Below are 23,383 nucleotides of genomic sequence, written 5' to 3'. Positions count from 1 at the left end.
TGTCTTGCAGGCTCTTAGTTGTAAGAGCATCTGTTCTGATTTGTTCTCGTGTGATGATGCACAGGGAGGGAATGTGTTTTTAATCAGTGCATTGTTTGCTTTTTATTGTCTGGTTAATTCTAAATGAATATCTTGTCCAAAGGAGAAGCTAATATATATTTAAACAGGAATGAACGCAAACAGACGCTAACAGCAAACAGCGGACTGCAGTTATGGCGTTTGCCACTTTAAATGCTCAAGCTCTTCAAAGCAGGATGGATTCTGATTGGCTATTAATGTTTTTATCATTCGTCAGCTGGAAAATTAGTTCTGAAAGTCCTCTGTGTTGTTGTTCATTGTGGACTTGCCTATTCTCATAGAATTAGAATGATTATTACAACTTTAAAGGTGAACTGTCACTTTAATCTCACTAGGAAGCGCATATCAATCAAACTAGACCGCATGTGTTGCCGTTCTGGAAAAGAATGGTTTATTATTAAGAAAGTTAGTGTGTACATTGCTGTCTTTACTCTGCATTATTTACCCTATCCTATTTGGTTTCTCTGTCTCGTTTTTAAGCCTGTGAAATATGACACTTCCGTTATGTTTGTGTGTGTTTGGGGCTGTTCCTGCATATTTCATAGCTTAGACCATTACTGAACTATCCTAGCCTGAGGAAAAGCGAGAGATGTGTTTGTATTTGAGTGTGTGCCTTCAGATGTGTGTATCAGAGTCTGAGCTGTGAGTAAGTGTATGTGTGTTTGCCCAGTAAACAGTTTGGCCTATGCAAATGAAGTGTGTTTGGTGCTGGAAGTGTGATGTTGTCATCAAGTTGGCTCAGAATGTGCGTGTTAATTTCTGCTGCTCTCTTTCTTTCATTCTCCTGTAGCAAATGGTGATGAGCCTGCGGGTGTCAGAGCTGCAGGTTCTTCTGGGCTACGCAGGCAGAAACAAACATGGACGAAAGCATGAGCTCCTGACTAAAGCCTTACACCTCCTTAAAGCTGGCTGCAGCCCCGCCGTTCAGATGAAAGTCAAGGAGCTTTACAGACGACGATTCCCCACCAAGTTGGTTTCCCCGGCAGAACTGGTCCTGCCCGGAGTCCACCCCGCCACTGCTTCCTTGCCCCCCGGCCTCACGCAGCTGGGATTTGATGGGCACGGAGCGCCCCAGTCCCCTCTGCTTCCCATCTCTCTCCTCGGGCCCAAACACGAGCTGGGCCTGCCCCATCTCCCCACCAGCCTGCACCCGGTACACCCTGATGTCAAACTGCAACGGCTGCCCTTCTATGACGTGCTGGATGAGCTCATTAAACCTACGAGTCTTGGTGAGTTTTTGAAGTGTGTGTGTGTATGTTCATGCACATTTTTAGCGGTTTGTTTTTTAGAACCGACTCAACCGAGTGTGTTGTACGGCAGCCGTAGAGATGTGCAGACCCGTTTGTCCCCACATTAGCATTTTTATGGTGTTGGCTGGTTTGGCATCAGCGTGTTCTTTTGCCTGAGGAGTTTTGTTCAAATGGACTGCCAATCCCCACAACCAAGCCCGGTTTCCCTCTCTCTCTTTCTCTTTTCCTAAACTGTCTCTCTCGCTCATTTACATACATTGTTAAAACCATGAGTACACACACACCATTACAACACTACCACAACATTTTTTAGAACACTGACTGCAAGGGTCCAAACAGCCAGGGTCCAAAAATTGACATATATGTATAATAGTAATTATAATATATATAATTAGGGCTGTCACTTTACGTTCGAAAATCGATTGCACAATCGATCGGACCAACCAACACAAGTTTCGAAAACGAAAATAGGGAATCGATTTTAACTGCCTTTTTTTTTAAACCAAAAATGTGTTTTAGGTAGACAGATCAATACAGTACACAGAACATGTCGGATGATGGAAAATAACAATGTCTTTTCTGTTAACCATATGCTTTTTAATATTCGCTATTACTTCAGTGCAAGTGAACAAGCGCGCCGTTATTTTTTGCTTAGTGACGTGTGTGTTCAAGCAAGCCAGAAATGCTCAGATTCTGCGCAATACGCTGTATTTAATATATCATGAGGACTCACGAGTTGCGTATTTGTGCTAAATCCACGCAGATTTGGCTTACACGAACTTCCCTAGCAAAGTGAGTAAACATAGAAACAAGCCAAAATGGCTCGTGATATGACAGTGTTACCCGCCAAAGTTCATTTTTATCCGAATTTGGCGGGTGTTAATTTCAATCCTTGAATGTTGCACTCCTGTTTGTCATTGTGCAAAAAACTTCACGCCAATAAATCATCAGAAATATTGCTGACTTATGCTGTCCTAATGCCTGTTAGTTGTCCGTGGATTTACCAATATTTGTAGCCTGGTTAAAACCAGACCCTTCTCAGTCGTAACTGAGTTAGGGTCTGGGGAAGGTTCATTCACAGCTCATTTCCTTCATTTCCAAAGGGGCGTCACCAACGGACGTCGCTCAAATGCCTCTGTAAGCATTTGCATAGACCTTAAAACCAATCAGATCGATCGTCATCTTGTAAAGCCCGCCTCAACGTTTGTGATTGGTGCCTCGATTTGGAGAGATTGGAAATGAGTTTGAATGGGCTCTTCGCCAGACTAACTTGCAGAGCAAATCTAAATTTGCCGGAAGTTCGTCTGGGTTTTCCCAGGCTACAATATTTGGTGTTGAAAATGGAAACGTCTTTAGACATGGAAAAATCGATTTTACAATCGATTCAATGAACACATATGTCTCAAAAATCGAACAGGATTTTTTCACAAAAGTCACAGCCCTATATATAATAAATATATACACAATATAAAGCATAATAAGGTGCATGGATCACACACCAACTGATATGTTTCACAGTCATATAGACTATGCATTGCATGTGTGAAAGGTGCAGTATAGACAACTCAATCCCAACAGTGCTAGCGTGACAGTGTGGACTTTTAAAGAGAGCATTATACTAACTTTGCTGTATAGTATGGCATATTTGAAGTGAAGTGTAAATTTGCCTATTTTACATTTATAAGCAGGCAAGTTAGATATGTTTAGTTATTAAACACTAAATAAGCCTACACCTTCAGTCTGGGTAAAACAATGATGTGTCTCACATTGTTGGACAATAAAGTTCAAACTATCAGTCTGTGCATATTTGAATTTTTATTGAGCTTTATTGAATCATAGATTACAATTGATTGAATAGATTCCAATTGGTTTCAGTCACAGCCTTCATTGTTAGTGCTTAAGACCATTTTATCAGTTGTGTGCTAATTCTGCGGGAACAGGTCTTTAGTAGAGCCCGACCGATATGGATTTTTGGGGGCCGATACAGATAAATAAAAAGCCTGATACCGATATATCGGCCGATATTATTTATGTGTACAGTAGCAATATTATTTATGTGTATTATAGTACAGTACCAGTCAAAAGTATGGACACACTTTCCTATTGGTGTGTACAAACTTTTGATGGGTACTGTATATAGAATACACAGTATTTAAACAGAATAAATATATAAACGTTTTGCAATGATCACTCAAATGTGGAGATCAAACACTTGTGTGACAAAGATATGTAATGGAGGCAGGGGGAATGATAGAATGAGAATGATACATTTGAGCTGTAACCAAACTAGTTTGCATTGCATGTTATTATATTCTAAATACTGTTGCATCATCTTCACTAACGACTTTGTCTTTTAATTTAGTCACGTTATATAAAACAACCTTGTATCAATAAATATATCAAAAGTGTCACTGACATTATCTTCTATTATTAGTCTTAATTCCTCTAATCTCTACAAGTGGAGGAATAACTCAGATCTTTTTACTAAAGTAAAATTTATAATATCATAATGAAAACGTTTTTAATTACATAATGTACATACTTTTATACTATTTTAAATAAGTAGTAAGCAAAATGTACCTACTAAACGTGAAACTAGGCTACTCTTAATGCAAAATGGCCCTATATAAAGTGTTATAATTATATGAATTATTGGAAAATTGCTTGATGTTGTAACGTAGCGTTATAGGCAGAATGAGCTTTAACACTGTGTCTACACACCGGACGCGGCCGTTATCGCTCGCGTCACAACAGCTGTTTACCCGAGACGCAGAAAAGCACCCGTTACAGAGCAGAATGGGCCATCCGTTTACTCGCTCGCGCCACGCATTTTAATCAATGTTTAATCAATCAATTGCCTGGATTTAATAAATAAGAAATAAATATAGCAGAAAATATAATCAGGACTTCTCAGCTGCACGCTTGCAATAGTCACAAGCTCACACAATACGTGACAGAGGCTGGCAGCAGAGAAATCAATTCAGTGAATTACACAGCGCAAATCAAAAGTAATAGTCTTCTACCCACTGGATGAAGAAGGGTTGGCTCTCAACAAAACATATAATATTCATTTTATTTTATTTTTCCTGTTCGCATTTATGAGGAAAAAACGGACGTGACAAGCTCCGAAAGCGGCACTAAAGTGCTTTAAAACTTTCACATAGACCTCGAACAGAAAGCACAAAGCCTTTCATTAGTCAATTTCGTTTTGTATTAATTATATCTTAATTTTAAGCAATGTTTCATCAACCAAATGCCTGGATTTAATAAATAAGAAGTAAATATAACAGACGGAACGGAATTCGAACGGATTTCGAAATATATCTCGAAACGGAGGCGCCGGCGAGTGAACTGCAACTCGTCTCATAAATAAACCGAAACCCAGCGTTTAGACCTGAGAAATATATCTATTGAAATGTCTACTTTTAAACAGAACAAATAAAAACGAAAAACTGCTCCCTGCTTATGTAGGCCTAATCCTTCTGAAATGTACATTTCTCTACATAAATGCAGATACCGATAGTTATGAAAATGCCTAATATCGGCCGATAATATCGGCTCGCCGATATATCGGTCGGGCTCTAGTCTTTAGGTTAGGTATTTGTATAATAAATGAATGGTAGCATTAATGATGTTAACTCAACATGCCAACACCCTGCTAAATGCTGTGTTTAAGTCATTCTGAGATCTTCCTACTTGCAAATTCGGAAAACATTCTGGTGATTGTAGTCAGAATAAAATTAACTCAGTGGACAGTTGTTTTATTTTCTCATTCTCTTTTTCCCCTTCCTTATGTACACTACCTAAGTTTGGGCTCTGTAAAATAAAAAGATTTAAAAAAATCTTTTATGTTCACCAAGGCTGAACTTATTTGATCAAAAATCCCAAAATTACTTTTAATATTTTTAAAATGTCACTTATTCATGTGATGGTAAAGCTCTTAATTTTTCGTAGAAACTGGAACATTTTCTTTCAGAATTCTGTGCAATTACTTGTGCAATTGATGCTGTCACAGAGAATTAAGGGGAATGTAGTTTGTTCACTTAAGTCTGTCTACTCATAAAGCAATGGTCTATCAATTTTTGCTATTGCTGTTCTTCATCTACGGCACACAGAATGTCACAAACTAAATTGGTGATTGCTTTTTATATTCATTGAAAAGTCAAAAGTATAATTTGAAGAGAAACTTTCAAATCCATTTCCAAGCTCTTTTTCCAGGATTATTTGTCCTTCCCTTATTTGTGTGCATGATTCTCCTTGTGCTTTAGCAACATATTTATCTCTGGATGCTCTAACAGCATTGCACCCCCCCCCCCCCCCCCCCCTTCTTACACCACAGGAAGCGAGTGTTTATTTATTTGCCATAATCACATTATTATCATTGTCATCCTTATTTTGCCGTCATCAGAGCGTTTCATGCTCTATGCATACATTAGTCATTATCTCAATCACCCTCTGGCATGCTGGCATATAGGAGCATTTAAAGAACATGGGACTTTTTAGATGTATTTTCATATAAAGGATGTTAGTGTCTTTTATTAATTAGCTGAGATGTGTCTTGCTGCTGCTCTCAACATGAACATACACCCACACAATGAGAGCAGTGCGGTGTGCATTCTTCTGTTATGAACCAAACAATATATGCACTTTCTGAATAAAGACTGCATCATTTAACAACAATTTCAGGGCTGTCAGAATGGTTTTGTGAATTAAATAAGGAGTTAAATGGATTTAGTATTAGAAGATTCTTTCTCTTGAAGTTCAGTTTAGCTTTAATGGCATGACCGCAAACAACACAATATTGCAGAAGCTCAGAATGCATGTTAGCAGACAGTAACAGATTAATAGCTTAGATTATTAAATATTAGTTACAGCTGCACACAGCCTCCCTCTCTGTTTCACTCTCCGTCTCTCCATTTCTTTGTGTTTCTCTTTCTGTCTCCATGTTCTGCAGAAAGACAGAGGAATTTTTATTGGCGTGTATGTCGGGTTTAGAGTATCCTAGCAGTGTTTTCATTAAGATGAATGATCTACAGAGGCGTAGTATGGGACTGTGTGTGTGGGCGCACTAAAGCTCAGCACAGTTACCCTCACAATTTTGTTTCTTCTAAATAGCATTCTACAATAATCAATCTATGCGTACCACTTCCTGTATTGTCTTTAATTACACTCTTTCCTCTCTGGACAAATGGACATATTTAAGTAGTGATGGGATATAGGGGTCTGATTTTTATTTTTAGTAGTCTTCCTGTTTACATTCACTTAAAACATCAACGACTGTTTACACGAATACCTAAATTGATTTCAGGCGTGCTATTAGTGGGTCGTGCGTGTAAACAGATCTGCTTACAGTCAGGTGGATGTTGTGGATGTTTGTTTGGTTTGGGTGTTTACCTGCCCATTCAGATCATGACTAAATAAAACAGTTTCTACAAGTAATGAGCAGTATGATATGCAGATACAGATGCTAATTTAAACACGTGTATATCATATTAATTGCATAATCAATGTTGGTACTCTTGTTTCCTCTTCACATGATTCACATGTACTGTAGGAGTTCTCATGCATGAACCTTACACCATTCAAAAGACTGGGATCTTTTAAGATTTTTTCTTTATCTTTTTGTCTCCTATGCTCATCAAGGCTGTATTCATTTTAACAAACACACAGGAAAAACTGTAATGTTGTTAAATATTATTACAATTTAAAATAACACTTTTTTCCCCCCTTTTCTTTTTAAATGGAAAATGTAATTTATTCCTGTAATGGCAAAGTTGAATTTTCAGCATCATGTCTTCAGTGTCACATGATCCTTCATAAATCATTTTAATATGCTGATTTGGTGCTCAAGAACCATTTCTAATTATTATAAATGTTCAAAACAGTTGTGCTGCTTAGGTGGAAATTTTTTTTTTTTCCAGGATGATTTGATGAATAGAAACCACAAAACTGAATTTATTTCAAATATAATTCTTTTGTAACATTATAAAGTTGTGCAGCCACAGTGAGTGTCAGTCTAACTATTACTTAACTCAGTATCCAGAACCATGACTCAGCCAGCTCTCTGACGAAGGAAAACACACAGACATCACTATCAATCACACAACACAGCCAGCCGTGCAGTCAACACAATGAAGAGTCTAATCCACAAGACACCCTCCAGTGAAAGAAGAGAAAACGAAATGCTTATTTAGCCCTTTCTAATCTAAATTCAGCGACAAATAACAATAAGTGTGAGTTGTTATTGTTAGGATAAACACATGGCTTTTTGTCATACTGTACAAGAACACATGCATATCTTTCGGTCTTTAATATGCTTCATTTTGTTCACTTAGTGCTTCACTTAATTGCACACGTTTATAATGGTATCGTGAAAAAGGCACGGCCTTTCTGTTACCCTCACACGTGGTTACAGAGCAGGATTCATGTCTTAATTAGATGTCTGCAGATGAAGAGGGAGGTTTGTCAGAAAAAACGCAACACACAGGCCTTCATGTCCACTTTTCATCCAACTGTTGAAGCAAATCAGATGAAGAAGACTGCTGTGCTATTTTTAGATTAGACATGGGGGAGGGAACTTGTGCCTGCTCTCTCTCTCTCTCTCTCTCTCTCTCTCTCTCAGCCTGTCTCTCGCTCTCTCTCATAGCCTGTCTCTCGCTCTCTCTCATAGCCTGTCTCTCGCTCTCTCTCATATACCCCTGTCCGCCTCTCCCCGCCCCGTCAATCTCCCTTTGTTTCTCTCCATCTCAACACTGTTATTTTCTCTGTCTCTCCTCCTTCCTGTCTCTCTCTTTCTCTTGCTCTCTCGTTTTTTTTACCTCCACAGTGTTGATTGTGAGAATAGGGATCAGGCTAATTATGTGTCGTCGAGTCGATTTTCCTGGTCTAATTGCACCCCTGCTGTTTCATGTTAAGGAAAGCGAGAGATTTGATGAAGGTGCGGGATAGAACAAGTGATAGACTGAATACATGCAAAGCAGGAACGGTATGGCCTTTAAAAATGGGTAGGTGGGTGTATAGCTACACCTGTTTGGCCTTTCATCAACATGGCGCTGGTCGATATTCAGAGTTAAATGGGAAGTAATTAGCTCAATAACGATGCCTCACACACACTCATATTCAGAAAACGCTCTCTCTCTTTCTTTTTGGTCTATGCTGATGAAATAGAGCAAGTCAATAGACCTGTCAACAGGATGATGTATTGTATGTGTATGAGAAGGAAAAAGACAAATGAAGGCAATGGAAAAAATAAAACGAATGGAGAATGACCGGGAGGGGGAGAGCAAAGTGTCGAGGAAGTAAAATGGTAATAACTTACAGAGAAGCAAGAAATTAAGACATTTTGTGTAATTGTGGAAGCTGTCTGTGTACAGGATGACCATTGTCAAAATAACAGCATGAGAACACTTGCGAATCACAGGTGCCAAATGCCCACCCACAGTTTAGTTTAGAATTATCACGATAGCAAAACTACTTTAAAGCTTTTTGCAATATCATGTGAGCAAGAAAGCTGTAGTTCTTAAAGGTTTAGTTCACCCCAAAATGAAAATTATGTCATTAATTACTCCCCCTCATGACTTTCCAAACCTGGAAGATCTTCGTTCATCTTCGGAACACGAATGAAGATATTTTTGATGAAATCCGAGAGCTTTCTGCCCATCCATAGAATGCTACGGAATCACCAGAAAGGTGGTAAAGACATGGTTAAAATAGTCCATGTGACTACAGTGGTTCAACCTAAATGTTATGAAGCGACAAGAATGCTTTTTGTGCTCAATAAACTAAAATAACATCTCTGACAGTCTCTGACGCTGTTCACATTGTAAACGCAGCGCAGCGCTTCCGGGTTATATGTGCAAACGCCAGCTCAGTATTGGCCGGCTCCTGCGTCAGCAACACACGCATGTGTCGTGGTGCACACGTGAACAGCTTCACAGACTGATACGGAAGAGAAGAAATTGTTGAATAAAATCATTATTTTTGTTTTTTGCACACAAAAAGTATTCTCATTGCTTCATATAACTAAGGTTAAACCACTATAGTTACATGAACTATTTTAATGTGTTCCGTTGTATATTTTCCATTCTTCGCAATACTAAACAACGCTACGCTACTGTAGCACATCTACAGAGCTAGCAGCCTGTGTGTGTGAGGATTCTCTCATCATTTCACCATGGCGAAAGAGAGAGGATTAAGAGGCACGACCTGCACCTTATATAATTAAAACACTTTTAATAGAAACTATCATGAGTAGACTACAGTCTTATCATTTGAGTGTGTACACCATTCAGATAACTCTTCACAAAAACACAATTTAAAAGGTTTTACACATTAAGAAATAAATGTAGGCCTATCAATTTTGAGAATTAGAATTGTTGTATAAAAACAATATTAAGCTTTGCATCATTGCCTGTATTTGTCTATTTATATTTCTAAGAATATCAGATATGTCACTATGATTAAATTAATCAGGATGAGCAGGAAAGATCAAGAGGGAAATGAGGTGTGAGTGTGTGGCTTGTGTTAGTTTTACATGGAAAACAACTAATGTGCTTAGAGACATTTAAATTATGGGTGTGAAGATGTTTGGCTCTGCTGGGTGTGTGTCAGTGTGTTGAAGCGAATGTTATTTTAGGGAGGATTTCTCTGGATGAGAGCACTTGCGTTAGTAAGATCATTCTTTGTCTGTATTTGCGAATGTGTAAGAGACAGTAAGGTAACCCTTGTGCTGTGTTGAAAACCCTCTAACATCTTTTGTGTTTCTGGTCAAATATGACCGCCCTTGACTTGTGACTCGAAAAATGACTTGTAAATCGCTTGTTATGCAATATTATCACCAAATATTGGATTATATCTTTTTGCTGTTGTTTTCTTTCATAAAGGACTGGTTTCACATTTCTTTTTTGGAACTGATTGATCGTAGGCCTCCTTTTATCTGAGCTTAAGCACCTCAGTGAAAAATGCATTATTTGTGGATGAATTTGTCAATATTCTACAAAATATAGAAATTGCACTGTTTATCACACTAGTGTGCTTTAATGGTTAACCAGGAAGTTTGTTTTGAAATACTTTTATTTTGTTCAAAATGGAACAAAGTTCCACTTGTGGTGTTCCTCTCATAAATCTCTTGTTATGCTTTATTATCACCAAATATTGAATTCAAACTTTTTGTCAACTTGTTTTCTTTCAATTTGGACTGGTTTTGTATTTATTTTTGAAACTAATGGATCGTAGGCCTCATTGATCGGAGGATAAAGTTCATCTCTGTGAAAAAGAAAGCATGTAATGCTGAAAATGGTTTGTGTGTGTGTGTGTGTGTGCGTGTGTGTGTGCGTGTGTGTGCGTGTGTGCGTGTGTGTGTGTGTGTGTGTGTGTGTGTGTGTGTGTGTGTGTGTTTTGTGTGCAGTAGCATGGGTGTGCAATGCATGCATGTATCCACGCATGCACAGGTCCGAGGCCTTTATCTTTGCAAACACACATGTAAATATGTGAACATGAATGATGAACATGCTCCTGGATAAGTGTTCATCTAAATATGTGTGACTGAACGACAGTATGAGTTGCAGACAGTCCTTCCTTAGTTACATGATCCGCTTTCCTGATTTTCACTAGACGATTATCATGCCCAAAAGAATTCATGATAACTTTGTTATTACGATATCTATAAAAGTAAAAAAAAAAACAAAAAAAAACTTTTTGTATGTTGTGTTTTCTCTGTTTTGGTCAATGGCTCAAACTCCAATTACCAGTTTTGGGAGACAGACAGTTTGTTAACATAATTGTAAAAAAAAGAAAATTGTAAAAAAAAAAAAGAAAAAAGAAAAACTGTTGATCGTACTGCAGGCTGGAGTATCTTTTACGGAATTCAATAAACTCCCAGACTGCCGGGCTAACTTTTTTTTTTGGTGCAAACCAAAGAGTCGCTTTCATTTGTCATCTCCTCAGACACTCCTCAGATTGTGTGTGGCAGTAGTAGCTACACACTTTGTTGTCGCAGCCTTCTTCTTTTTCCCATTTTTTAGGGGTGGAAACTAGCATTAAGGTTAGGTACCCCGGGCCCCCGGGCCCCCGGGCCCCCACCTACTATGTTGGAATGTCAACTAGAAACTAGCACAAAATGAACTAAAAACAGTGGGACAAAAGTAGGAAAAATCAACTGGACTTGGTATTTCACCTTTATCAAACAGATGCCGATCGGTGATTTGCAGTCAGTTTTTATAACAATCTTTTTGTTAATGAGTGTAATTAACACCATAGTCCCAAATTAATTTTGTATGACTTGTTGCAGGCTGTATCTGGTAGCGCAACAACAAATGTTTTCAATTAATAACAACAATCCTCACATAATCCGTAACCTGCTGAAAAATGCAGCATACAAGCTTGAATGATTGGTGTAGCCGGTCCACAAGCACTCCCGCTCCCATGCTGGATACCATCATCCAAAACCTACCTTATGCTGGTGATTTTTCATCAGGGTAGTTGGTTTTCAAATATACACTCCGTCAAAGCAACTGTTTCAGATTGTCGTCTGTAACCATAATGGTTTCTGACACATTGTTTATCTTGTCCTTCCTTTGATGACAATTGAAATGAAGTGAGCAGGAATAATATGATCATTCCCAGAAAAGATTGTTTTGAAGAAATATTGATGTTATTTAAGCTGGACATGGGTTAGAGTGGGAGGAGAAGACTGTACCATAACGTTACTCTTTGAGCTTTGATTGTAGGCCCCTCACATATGGGTGGAATTATGCGGATAAGAATCTCGCTTGGCTATTGAAAATGAAACATTAAAAATACTTGATCTAAATGATTAGATTCTTTGCACATTTGAACTTGTTCTGAGCTTTTTCATAGCCCACAAACCTTGAATGAAATTGTTTCCATCTCAAAGTCATGTACAATGTAGTTGGGGAATAATTGACATAAAGCATTACATGTGGACTGTCGTTTCAGTGTAGTTATTTTTCATCTCTGGATTTCTTTCTCTCTGTGTTTACAGCTTCAGATAACAGTCAGAGGTTTCAGGAAACATGTTTTGCATTTGCATTGACGCCACAGCAAGTCCAACAAGTCAGCAGCTCAATGTAAGTTTTATTTTTATTTTTTATTATTATATTTCCTTCAGAAATTATATTTTGGTGTAACAAAGCAAAATTCCTAAATAAGAAGAGGAGTTACTTTAAGGCACTGCTTGTGTGATGGGATTCAATTGTTATCTCAAAGTAATAGTTTTTACTTTCTCTTTTTGCAGGGACATATCGGGGACCAAATGTGACTTTACTGTGCAAGTACAGTTACGGTAAGCCATTCATGTTCTAATGCACTGAAATGTTTCACATAAATATGATATAAAGATTCGGAGCTCTAGCCTGATATTTTCTGCTTATATTATAAATATGCACATTATCCAGGTTTTGTCTATCAGAGACAAGCTGCCCCCAGGAGGACCACTTTCCCCCTAATCTTTGTGTTAAAGTCAATGGGAAACCGTGTAATCTCCCAGTAAGTTAAACTACAGTCCATCTGTCCACCTATCCATCACTCTAAACTGAGACACATGGTCTCTTTAGCTTTTTTAAAGGGGAACTTGGCAACTATTTCAACTTAATAAAACAGTTTAGAAATCATTTGGATGGTTTAATAACCTGTTTTGGTGAGAATGGTGACTTCCCTCGCTCCCCCCAACGTTCCTAGGCGGAAAACCAACCTTCCAACATGAGGACTAACGTCCCGGTAAGTTGGAAAAAGGAAGTCTCGTGAGAAGCGAGAACGAGCGAGAAACGCAAACTGCTTTACGGCAGTTCGACATAAACACACACGCCATATGACACTGTGTATGATGTATTACCCACCTCGGTAGACATAGCTCCACATGATAAAGTTGGCCGGCTCCGATAATAACAAATGCACATGAGCAGCGGTAGAAAGGGGGAGGAGGGTGCCGCAAGTGAGTTTTTTTACGACAGTGTGGTGAAATATACGCCCCCCAGCTGTAGGGGGAGCTCGTTGAGAAAACATGCGACAACAAAAGTGAAAATCAGCGAAGAAATGGCTAGAGTTGCCGAGTGCCCCTTTAAAGAATGATGAAATTCTCCAAACCTTTGACCTCTACACTAAATTACATTTTCACAATGCTGTTTGTTTGAATTTTAACAAAAAAAAAAATTCATTCATTTTCCATTTATTGTCATCCTATTGTTTTTCACCAGGGATATCTGCCTCCTACCAAAAATGGCGTGGAACCAAAGAGGCCCAGCAGACCCATCAACATTACCTCACTGGTCAGACTGTCCACAACTGTCCCCAACACCATTGTAGTGTCCTGGACGTCAGAAATTGGACGGGTAGGTTAATAAAAATCCCATCCCCCCACATCCCAAGTACTTTGTTTTCAAATGTTTTTTTTCCTCATCTCAGCCCATTACAGGAACTCTTGTTGAAATGAAAATGTATTTTTAGCACCTCATACGTGTCTTGCAGCCATTTGCAGTCACATGAGGGCCAATTATAGCATTGGCGTTATGCAGTTTGTGAAAAGGTCAGCATGTATGCAGTATTTTAATGTTTTCTCTGAATGACGAGTTGAGGGACAGCTAAAAATAACCAATATCAAAATAAACTTGCCCTTGTTTCAGACAGAAACATTAAATTTGAGCTTTATATTCATTTAAATGCTTTATGTCTATTCTGGGGTTTGTGCTCTACACTAAATGTATATATTTCCCTGCAGATTTATTTATCTGAAATACCTTGTGATCTTTGTGTAAGCTCATCTACTCCTAATATGTTCAGGAAATGCATTTGTGATGAATGACTGCTCTTGTTCATTAGCAGGTAATGCATATTAAGAAAAATAATCTAGATTTGGATAAAAACGGGTAAAGTGTTTACTACCGAGACTACTGCAGGCAGACAGGAGTTCATTACTTCGTCCACAGATCCCTATATCTTATAAGCTAACACATTAATCTTCTCACGCATAAAACATCACTGCACCTAAATATAATATTCAGCTTCATGAATTATGTAATTTCTTATCGTATAACTTGCCTCGGCAAGCAATAAGCAATCCTTGCGTTCTCTGTGGTAGATTCCTTAAATTTTTCACTCTTTCTCAGGAGTTGTAAAAATTAAATGAGCTATACCTTTTCACTGAATCTGAAAGGCGCTTTATTATAGAAGCTGTTCATATGGCACTGATAGAACGATGATGTAAGATCTGACCTGAAAATATAAATTAATGATGCCTAGAAGTAAACCTATTCCCCCACTCTGTTATATCCTAGTGCTTGCATCACATTGTCTCATTGGGATGTTACGGGATGTCACTTTGTCTCTAGTAACGTATCCACTGTTGGATTGTTTTTCTTTTTCAGAGTTATTCTATGGCAGTGTACCTGGTCAAGCAGCTGTCATCCACAATGCTGTTGCAGAGGCTACGGGCTAAAGGCATCAGAAACCCAGATCACTCCAGAGCACTCAGTAAGCAAAGCATACACATTCTCCATAGGAATAGAGCTGTTCAGTTTGTTGTCCTAAAAGAAAAGCCATGGGTTCCTTCTGAAGTTTCCATTGGGATTTTAGAACAGTAGTTTTTGATTTACACTACTGTTTTTTTGTTGTTGTTTTGTTTTTTGTTAATGAAATTAAACTTTTATTCAGCAAGGATGCATTAAATTGATCAAAAGTGAAGTCAAGACTTTTACATTTTTACAAAAGATTTAAATTTTTAAATAAATGCTTTTCTTTTGAACTTCCTGTTCATCAAAGAATCCTGAAAAAACAAAACAAACATTAACAAAAGAAATTAAGCAGCACAACTGTTTTCAACGGTGATAATAATAAGAAATGTTTCTTGAGCAGAAAATCAGCATATCACAATGATTTCTGAAGTATCATGTGACACTGAGGACTGTAATGGCTGCTTTGCCATCACAGGAATTTACATTTTAAAATGTATTAAAATCGAAAACAATTGTTTTAAGTTGTAATAATGTTTCACAATATTACAGTTTTTACTGTATTTTTTATTTTTTAAAAAGGCAGCCTAAAATCTTTAACTGTACTAGGTCTGTGTTTAACACTGATTTTAACATAAATAAAAGACGTTTTCACGTTTAGTTCTCAAATGTCAATTATGAAGCCTTTGTGTTTAACTTGCGTACACATTGCTAAATTTAATTGCTAAATGAGGACTTAAACGACTGAACCGCTCTGTTTTTTAGTGCTAGTTTAATAAATAGAAATAGTCTCTGTGTCCTCTTGTCTCTTCCTCACACCAAAGATAAACTATATTGTGGCCTAATAAATGGTTGGCATCTTATTTTATCCAATTTAAAAGCCTAAAAATATTGCAGTCAATAATCATTTTCTTAAACCTATCAAAACTAAGTAGTGCTTGATTGTGTATATACAGTATACCAGAATGTTTCAGTATAAATAGTGTAGAGTGATAGAGCTGAGTTCATCTAGGATTGCTCTGAAACTGACTGAGATGCAACATCACAGTTCTGCTTTACACAGATAGCTCTTTGTTCTTGTCTGCCCTTCAAACATTCCATGATACTTTACGATTTTATGCATCCACCTATAAACTGTCTGAAGAGGCTTGTTAATACTGAAAGAACGCCCCAATGCCCTTGATGTAAACAAGCTACAGACCTCCAGCCTATAGTTCTAACAAATTCAGAAGCACTAACACTTGTTTTCAGCATCATACAGTAACTCCAGTCTTCAGTGTCACATGATCCTTCAAAAATCATTCTAATATGCTGATTTGGTGCTCAAGAAACATTTCTCATTATTATCAATGTTGAAAACAGCTGCTTAATATTTTGTGGAAACTGATACATTTCTTTTTCATTAACAACATTTATTTGAAATAGAAATGTTTTGTAACAGTATACATGTCTTTACTGACACTTTTAATAAATGAAATGCATCATTGCTGAATTAAGGTATTAATTTTATTAAAAAAGAAATAAAAATCTTACTAATAACAACCTTCTGAGAGGTAATGTAGGTATTAATTTGATGTATTTGAAGTGTTTGCTCCTTTATTATAGCCAGTGTTGGGGAAAGTTACTTTTAAAAGTAATGCGTTACAATATTCTGTTACTCCCTAAAAAAATTAACTAATTGCATTACTTAGTTACTTTTTATGGGAAAATAATGTTACACGTTACTTTTGCATTATTTTTTCTCACCTGGGATTGGCTTGTTTGTTTGTTTTTTATTAAATGTAAAGTCCCTTTCACACCAAAAGTGAAATTAAGGAAATGCAAATTCACACCTTTACAGTAGAGGGCGTGCCATTCAGTTGTGCTGCCATTCTGAGATGTAGAGAAGAAAGTTCCATACTTACTTAATCAAAAAAAAAGAGAAAAAGAAGAAAGAAATGCAAATGGTATGTTTACCTAAAGTCATTTTTGCTTATATGGTTGAATTGGATCATCAAATGTCAGCAGCAAAGACATTGGTTAATAAGGTGAGATTAAATACAAATGGCCTAGTTTCACAGACAGGGTTTAGATTAAGCCAGGATTAGGCCTTAGTTAAATTAGGACATTTAAGTAGCTTTTATAAACATGCCTTAGAAAAAAAAACATTACTGGGGTCCGTTATTCGTACGTCGCTAACTCGGTTAGCTGGATTTGATTGTTGGCGATTTGGCATGATCTTAGATTGTTTGGTTCTTCGACGCTCATCCTGGACTTGCTGTCATAGCAACAGGTCCGTAGGCTTAAACCTTCCCGCGAGCAGGCTTATTTTGTGTAAACAAGATTAGATTGAGGCTTTATAAGCAGAGGTGATACGAGAAGTCTTTTAACGCAGCGCGATAGTGTACTTTTTTGGTTTGTGGCATTTCCAAGCCACTTAAAGGCAGGGTAGGTAGAATTCCCCAAAATACTTTTTTCCAAATTTGTTTAAACTGTCTTTATATATCAATGCATAATTAAAATGTAAGTACTCTGGAAAAGAAATTATAAAAATCGAGTGTCTGTAGTCCTCTCAGGACTGTAATAAACACAGCTCATTATTCCATTAACTACCACCCCCTCCCTGGTAAACGCTTGGACGCGTTTACCAGCGCCGAGCAGAGAGGAGCCCAGTGCATGTAGTGAGATCGTGTCAGAATCACAAGTAATAAAATAACTAACTTTATCAGTATGAATATAAACAATTAACATGGCTGTTAGTACTCACTATCAAGCTCGCATATCGATACTGGTAAAGTTTAAAATATTTTACTAGCTCGTAACCGAATCAAACTCAATATAAAGCAAAGCTATAAATAGCTTCATTGATACACGTTTGCCGTTACTATCAGTTATACTGTGATGAAGGTGAAATTTCAGACACATAGGGTTGCCACCTCTGTCCGATTAAAAAATGGGACATATCGATGACTTGCTCGCTCAGTCGTTTTAAATGTTTTTTACATTTATAATAATACGTTTTTTTTTGTTTTTTTTTAACATTTTGTTTATTGATTTTTTCAGTGACATAACAAAATAAAGAGGTAACAATTCGGGAGTCAAAACAGTGTAAAGTACAACTAACAAGAAGAAAAAAAAAAACAAGATAAAAAAACACCAAATGGTCACCCACTACTAAATAAAAGCCCTATATGTTCGCTTACAGAGAGATAAATTAAAAACAACCCAGCATGCTACAAATTCACACAAGAAAAAATTCACAATTAGAAGCCAATCAGGGTGGCTACTCTGGAATAGCCGTGAAAATCAATCCCTCAACATGTGCAAAAAATGGACCCCAAGTTTTATTAAATTTTGCAAGAGAACCATGTATCGAGCACCTAACTTTCTCCAACTTCACAAACTGAAGAATGTCCCTGATCCAAGACGAGTGAGAAGGCGGCGCAGGAGACTTCCACCTCAATAAAATCAAACGTCTAGCCAATAAGGAGATAAAGGCTACAAAGTCAATAATACGTTTTTTAACCTTATTAAAGGTATGTGTCATATTTTATGTAAGATTTTTAAATATAATCAATTACTTAAATTAAAATGCTATTATAAAATGAAATTGGTATCAACATAATCCATGTTTGCGCTGTAGAAGTGGCTCAGAAATGGCATTTATATGTATTTACTCAGACTGTTTAATGCAGCTCAAATGTGGCATATGCATTTACACTTTAGTTACAATGGCATAATTAAAATGATTAAATTATCTTTGAAAAATAACATTTTCAATATAGTACTTTGAAATGGAACAGAAACTTACTTTATACTTTTTGGATCTAAAACTAAATCCGCCAATAGGTGGCGCCAAATCACTGTTTAATGAGTGATTCATCACCGGTTCTGTGACTTTGTTTTGAACGACATTCGTTGGTGAAATAGATTAAAATGAATATTGCCACAATTGTGTTTAAAAATATGAGCCACTTAATGTGTGTGTGTGTGTGTGTGTGTGTGTGTGTGTGTGTGTGTGTGTGTGTGTGTGTGTGTGTGTGTGTGTGTGTGTGTGTGTGTGTGTGTGTGTGTGTGTGTGTGTGTAAAGAGAACTCATTCAGGGGCATTTTTCGCCTAATATTTTGAATTTTGTGACCATTTGTGCTGATTTTGGTGGTATTTTTGAACATTAATTTCCGCTCCTGTCATAGAGTCGGTGCTACTGGGTCTTGGTCACATTTAATATGCCATATATTATGTCTTTCCCAAGTCGTTTACTCTGTAAAAAAGAATAGATATATTGTAGATTATATATAATAATAGATTATTGGCTTGAGCCATGTGGAGTTGCTCGTTCGACGGGGGGTCGGGGGTGCTGGGGTGGTGCTTACATGCGCTTCGTGAGGCACACACGCACACGCACACGCACGCAAGGTCTTGCGCTCTCTACTTCTCTGCCATGCGCGCTGTTTGAACATTAATATTCATCTTAGCCTTTCGAAAACCAGGAGAGTGTATACATTTCCCGGGACGGGTGGCAACATTATCGGAAATACGGGACAAACCGCGTCCCGTATTGATTCAAAACGGGACGTACTGTTTATTTCACAAATACGGGACGATTCCGTATTTTAAGGGATGGGTGGCAACCCTACAGACACAAGATAATATAACACACACACACACACAACATATATTGTATAACACATACAGATACAACATAAAGACATAGGTAAACATATTTAGAGCATATAACAACAAACTAAACGTGAAAAAACGGAGCAGGTAGAGTTCACGGTGAACATAGGAACAAAGTTTAGGCAGAGGGTAAAGCTAGGTATAAAAATAGATCCACTAAACTTTTTAACCTAAAGTTAGATTTGGCGAAATTAAAGGCCGTGTTGCAGGGTTAATTTTTCAATGAATTTGTGCAATTTGCTTGTTGGTAATAAACATTTAAACTGTTATCCATTGTATTTTATGTTGTTGGGTATCACAAAACGGAATATAATACGAAAAATTTGGCACTATCTTACAACGGTTTGCAACGATTCTCCTTTCCCCCACAATGCATTGCATTACGTCACCTTGGGGAGAGAATTTACCAAAGCCTGCCTTGAGAGCATTGAGAGTGACTAGAGGGACGAGTAGTAGACAAGAGTATTCAGATAGAACAGATTATAGATAAATAGATAAATACATAGATATAGATAGATAGATAGACTAGATATATAGATACAGACAGATATATTATAGATCATAGATAGGCTAGTATATGCGGCAACTGCACATCCAATGGCGCGGGCGCCTCTGACGTGAGACCAACTCTACGTTGTCAATCTACCTACTATATATTTCTATCTATCTAGCTGCTAGCTATCTATGCTAACTTTATGCTATCTGGCTGTCTGCATATCTCTCTCTATAACGCCCACACAAGCACCTGCCAAACACAGCGACAGACACGGCTACGTCTGAAACAACATTTTCACCGGAGGAAGAGATAAATGCTTAGAAATCCCCATATAGCTAGCATGATGCCTTCTATTTCTAGATGACAAAAGAGTTTACAAGTACTCTACTACGACACTATGACAGAGGTTACCGGTACTTATCTGAACTAACGTCATGATCACTGCCACTAGATAAAAAGACAGATTTTTCACTCGGTGCTATTCAATGACAGTAAAAAAAAATATGTGTGGTTATTGTGCACTGCTGCTCGTAGACTAGCTCCAGTGCTCATTGCTGCGTTGCTAAATGATAGCGACTCACCAGGACACTTCACCAACTCTCCATTCATTCTCCTCGGACCATGCATTTAATTGCCTTTGACGGCCGTCAGTTCTTGGTAATTCCTCATATGGCCTCTCACGTCTGGCAGGTCGAAATTATACGGCTGCGGGCTATCATACATGCTGGCTCTTGCCACCTCTTCCTAATCCCAGTCAGTCGCCATAGTTCTAATACTAGGCTGAGGCTACCTTTCCTCCACTTCTCCCCAACGTGACGTCATCACCGAATTGCGTAAAAAAAAAACGTTAATACCAAAAATTTAAAAAACTGGTCTTTAAGACCATTTTTGAGACATTTTAAAAATGATATACATATCTTGAGTGATTTATGTACGCATTAATCGACGGTGGTGGTTAACCTGCAACATGGGCTTTAAACAAAACAGCTTTCAACTGCAGATAGGCCTATTGCTTTTTTATCGTCTCAACCCTGGCTCACTAACACGTTATACCAGTCGACACCAAAGTTACACTGTCATAGCTAAGCCAGTGTCACGTTAGTTATGCTACGTAACGTTAGGTAGCTATATTAGGTAGCTACGTGTGCTAGTGATTCATGCTTAATGAAAAAATAAATGCCATCAAAATGAAAACAGCAAGATTACCTGTCCAGCAGAAATAAAGCCATCATGGAGTCACTTTTCAGCCCCTTGAGATCCCTCAGTTGTCGCCACCGCTGGAAAGCCACGCCGATATTGACTCTCATATGATTTCTTGATTTATTCAAGGACTTTTTGTTCATAGCCTTTTCAAATACTGTCTTCCTTTTTTTAACTTGTTTGACTTCGCTGCCTCTACATGCAGGTACTGAGAATTTTGACTGTTCTTTCTCTGCCATAATTGTTATTACTAGCTTCCGTGCCTCTTCAAACGGGTGCGCGCATTTGGGCTGCTCCTGTATCAGCCATAGACAGTAAAAGAAATGGACACAGCGACCCCATTGATTTCAACGGAGAAGCCTGAAGCCCGATTATTGCACTTCCTGTCTGATGGCTGAGCGACTGCGCAGGGTCATACTGAGCGTGACGACAGTCTGACAGTTGTACATCTTCTAGTAGCTGTGGCAAAACAAATCTGAATCACCTAATTCCTCAAAAACGTTCCTCAAAAAATATTTTGTCCCATGGTTTTTATGGACGCTCTATCTATGGGCTTCTCCCTTGACTTTATGCCTCTATGTTCCCCCGATTGACTCATAGACAGTAAAAGATTGCCTGCGAGATTGTCCTCCTGTCTATATGGGAATGTCTCTATTGTGCGACATAAAGTCGCGTGGTTATGACGCAATCGTTAGCCTGTTTTTAACAAAAACGGCTTCTACGGGGCCATAACGTAAGATACAAAGTAATGGAGCCTTTTATACATTGTCGTGTTTATTTAGAAATAAATAATGGACAAATGAAGTCTTTGGACGCCTCAGATGTAAAGTTATTCGCTGTCAAAGTGACTCGAAAATGAATGGGAGTCAATGGAATGCTAACAGCAGGTGAAGTTCTGCTACAATGGCGGCCCCGGGAGGCTTCAGTTTCCGGCTGATGGATTACCCCCTGGTATCAGCAGAGGTGGTATCCATGGTAGCGAGGGAGAGTGACAGTCGCCCCAGCCAATCATTTCTTTCGTCCCGAATGGAACAATGAGTTGTGTTTATTACAGTCCTGAGAGGACTACAGACACTCGATTTTTATAATTTCTTTTCCAGAGTACTTACATTTTAATTATGCATTGATATATAAAGACAGTTTAAACAAATTTGGAAAAAAGTATTTTTGGGGAATTCTACCTATCCTGCCTTTAAGACCCAAGGTTGTATTGTTTTTTTTTTTTGCCAACACAGGTACATTAAGTCATATTAATCGGCATGGTCATGATTGCATTATCTTCATTAAAAATTATAAAGTATGTCCCTCAGGCTTCCCTAATGTGATTGGTGCCATAGACCGCACACACGTTCCCATCAAGGCCTCAATGAAGGGGATTTTGTGAACCGAAAGGGGGATCACAATGTAAACGAGCAGGCAAGTTAGCCTATTATTGCGATTCTTAATATTCCAGATATTATATCAAATTTAATAAAAACTAAGTTGACAGACTAAAATCTCTTGGATGGTGTGTGACTATGTTCCATATCACAAATGTGGAAGCAAAATAGCCAGGATCTGTGCATGACTCAAGAATTTTCAGAGATTCACATTTATGCATATTTGAACGTGTGAAGGAAAAATATAAATATCAAACTCAATGTATTACATACACTCAAAAGCAAACGTGTTTTATGACCCCCATTCCCTGACCCAAACCCCAGACCAGTTACAATGCAGCTCTAGCCAAGACATTTGAAATCTTTAGTTGGCCAGTGTCTGAAAAGCCTGAGGGTTGCACCTGACAGGTCCTGTGACATTGCATGTGCCATATTACACAACATTGTCACCCTCAGATTTCAGTGTCTGAAAAGCCTGAGGGTTGCAACACATGCCTTATGCAACAGAAATTAAAAGGATAAGTATAACACTGCTCATCTCTGTATCACTGCTTTTTGCATACTCTTCTGTAGATGTGGACTCCTGCAACTCATATTGCATTCAGAAACAATAGGTACTCAAGTGTACATTAAGTTATTTATGCACTTACAGATACTTTCTCCAAAAGACAGTCACCTGAGAGGGTTTCTTCACTGTCCTGTGCATTGAAAAAAAAGGGCATTACAAAGTGTTGTACTTCTTTTCCTTTTTGATGTAAAGTTAGAAAACGTCAACTTTCTGCACATGCTTCAGCCACCACTATCTTGGGAACAGGTAAAAGTGTTGGTGTATTGAGTAAAACTGCACAAAAGAGGAAA

General features: G+C 38.0%; 1 protein-coding gene across 1 annotated transcript in view; it reads left to right on the top strand.

Annotated features, from left to right (window-relative positions):
• pias1a (protein inhibitor of activated STAT, 1a) overlaps positions 1–23,383 on the top strand; it is a 53,309-nt gene that overhangs the window by 21,286 nt on the left and 8,640 nt on the right. The window contains exons 2-7 of the mRNA XM_077228710.1: positions 869–1,307; positions 12,331–12,415; positions 12,583–12,630; positions 12,743–12,833; positions 13,541–13,675; positions 14,708–14,813. Of these exons, the coding sequence (XP_077084825.1) occupies positions 869–1,307; positions 12,331–12,415; positions 12,583–12,630; positions 12,743–12,833; positions 13,541–13,675; positions 14,708–14,813 (904 nt within the window). The remainder of the gene's footprint in view (positions 1–868; positions 1,308–12,330; positions 12,416–12,582; positions 12,631–12,742; positions 12,834–13,540; positions 13,676–14,707; positions 14,814–23,383) is intronic.

This window comes from Siphateles boraxobius, unplaced genomic scaffold (genome assembly GCF_051911475.1).
Source record: "Siphateles boraxobius isolate OS27281-9 unplaced genomic scaffold, OSU_SipBor_1 130, whole genome shotgun sequence".
NCBI lineage: Eukaryota > Metazoa > Chordata > Actinopteri > Cypriniformes > Leuciscidae > Siphateles > Siphateles boraxobius.
Note: the sequence above shows the minus strand (reverse complement) of the source record. Positions and strands in the feature narration are given on the sequence as shown.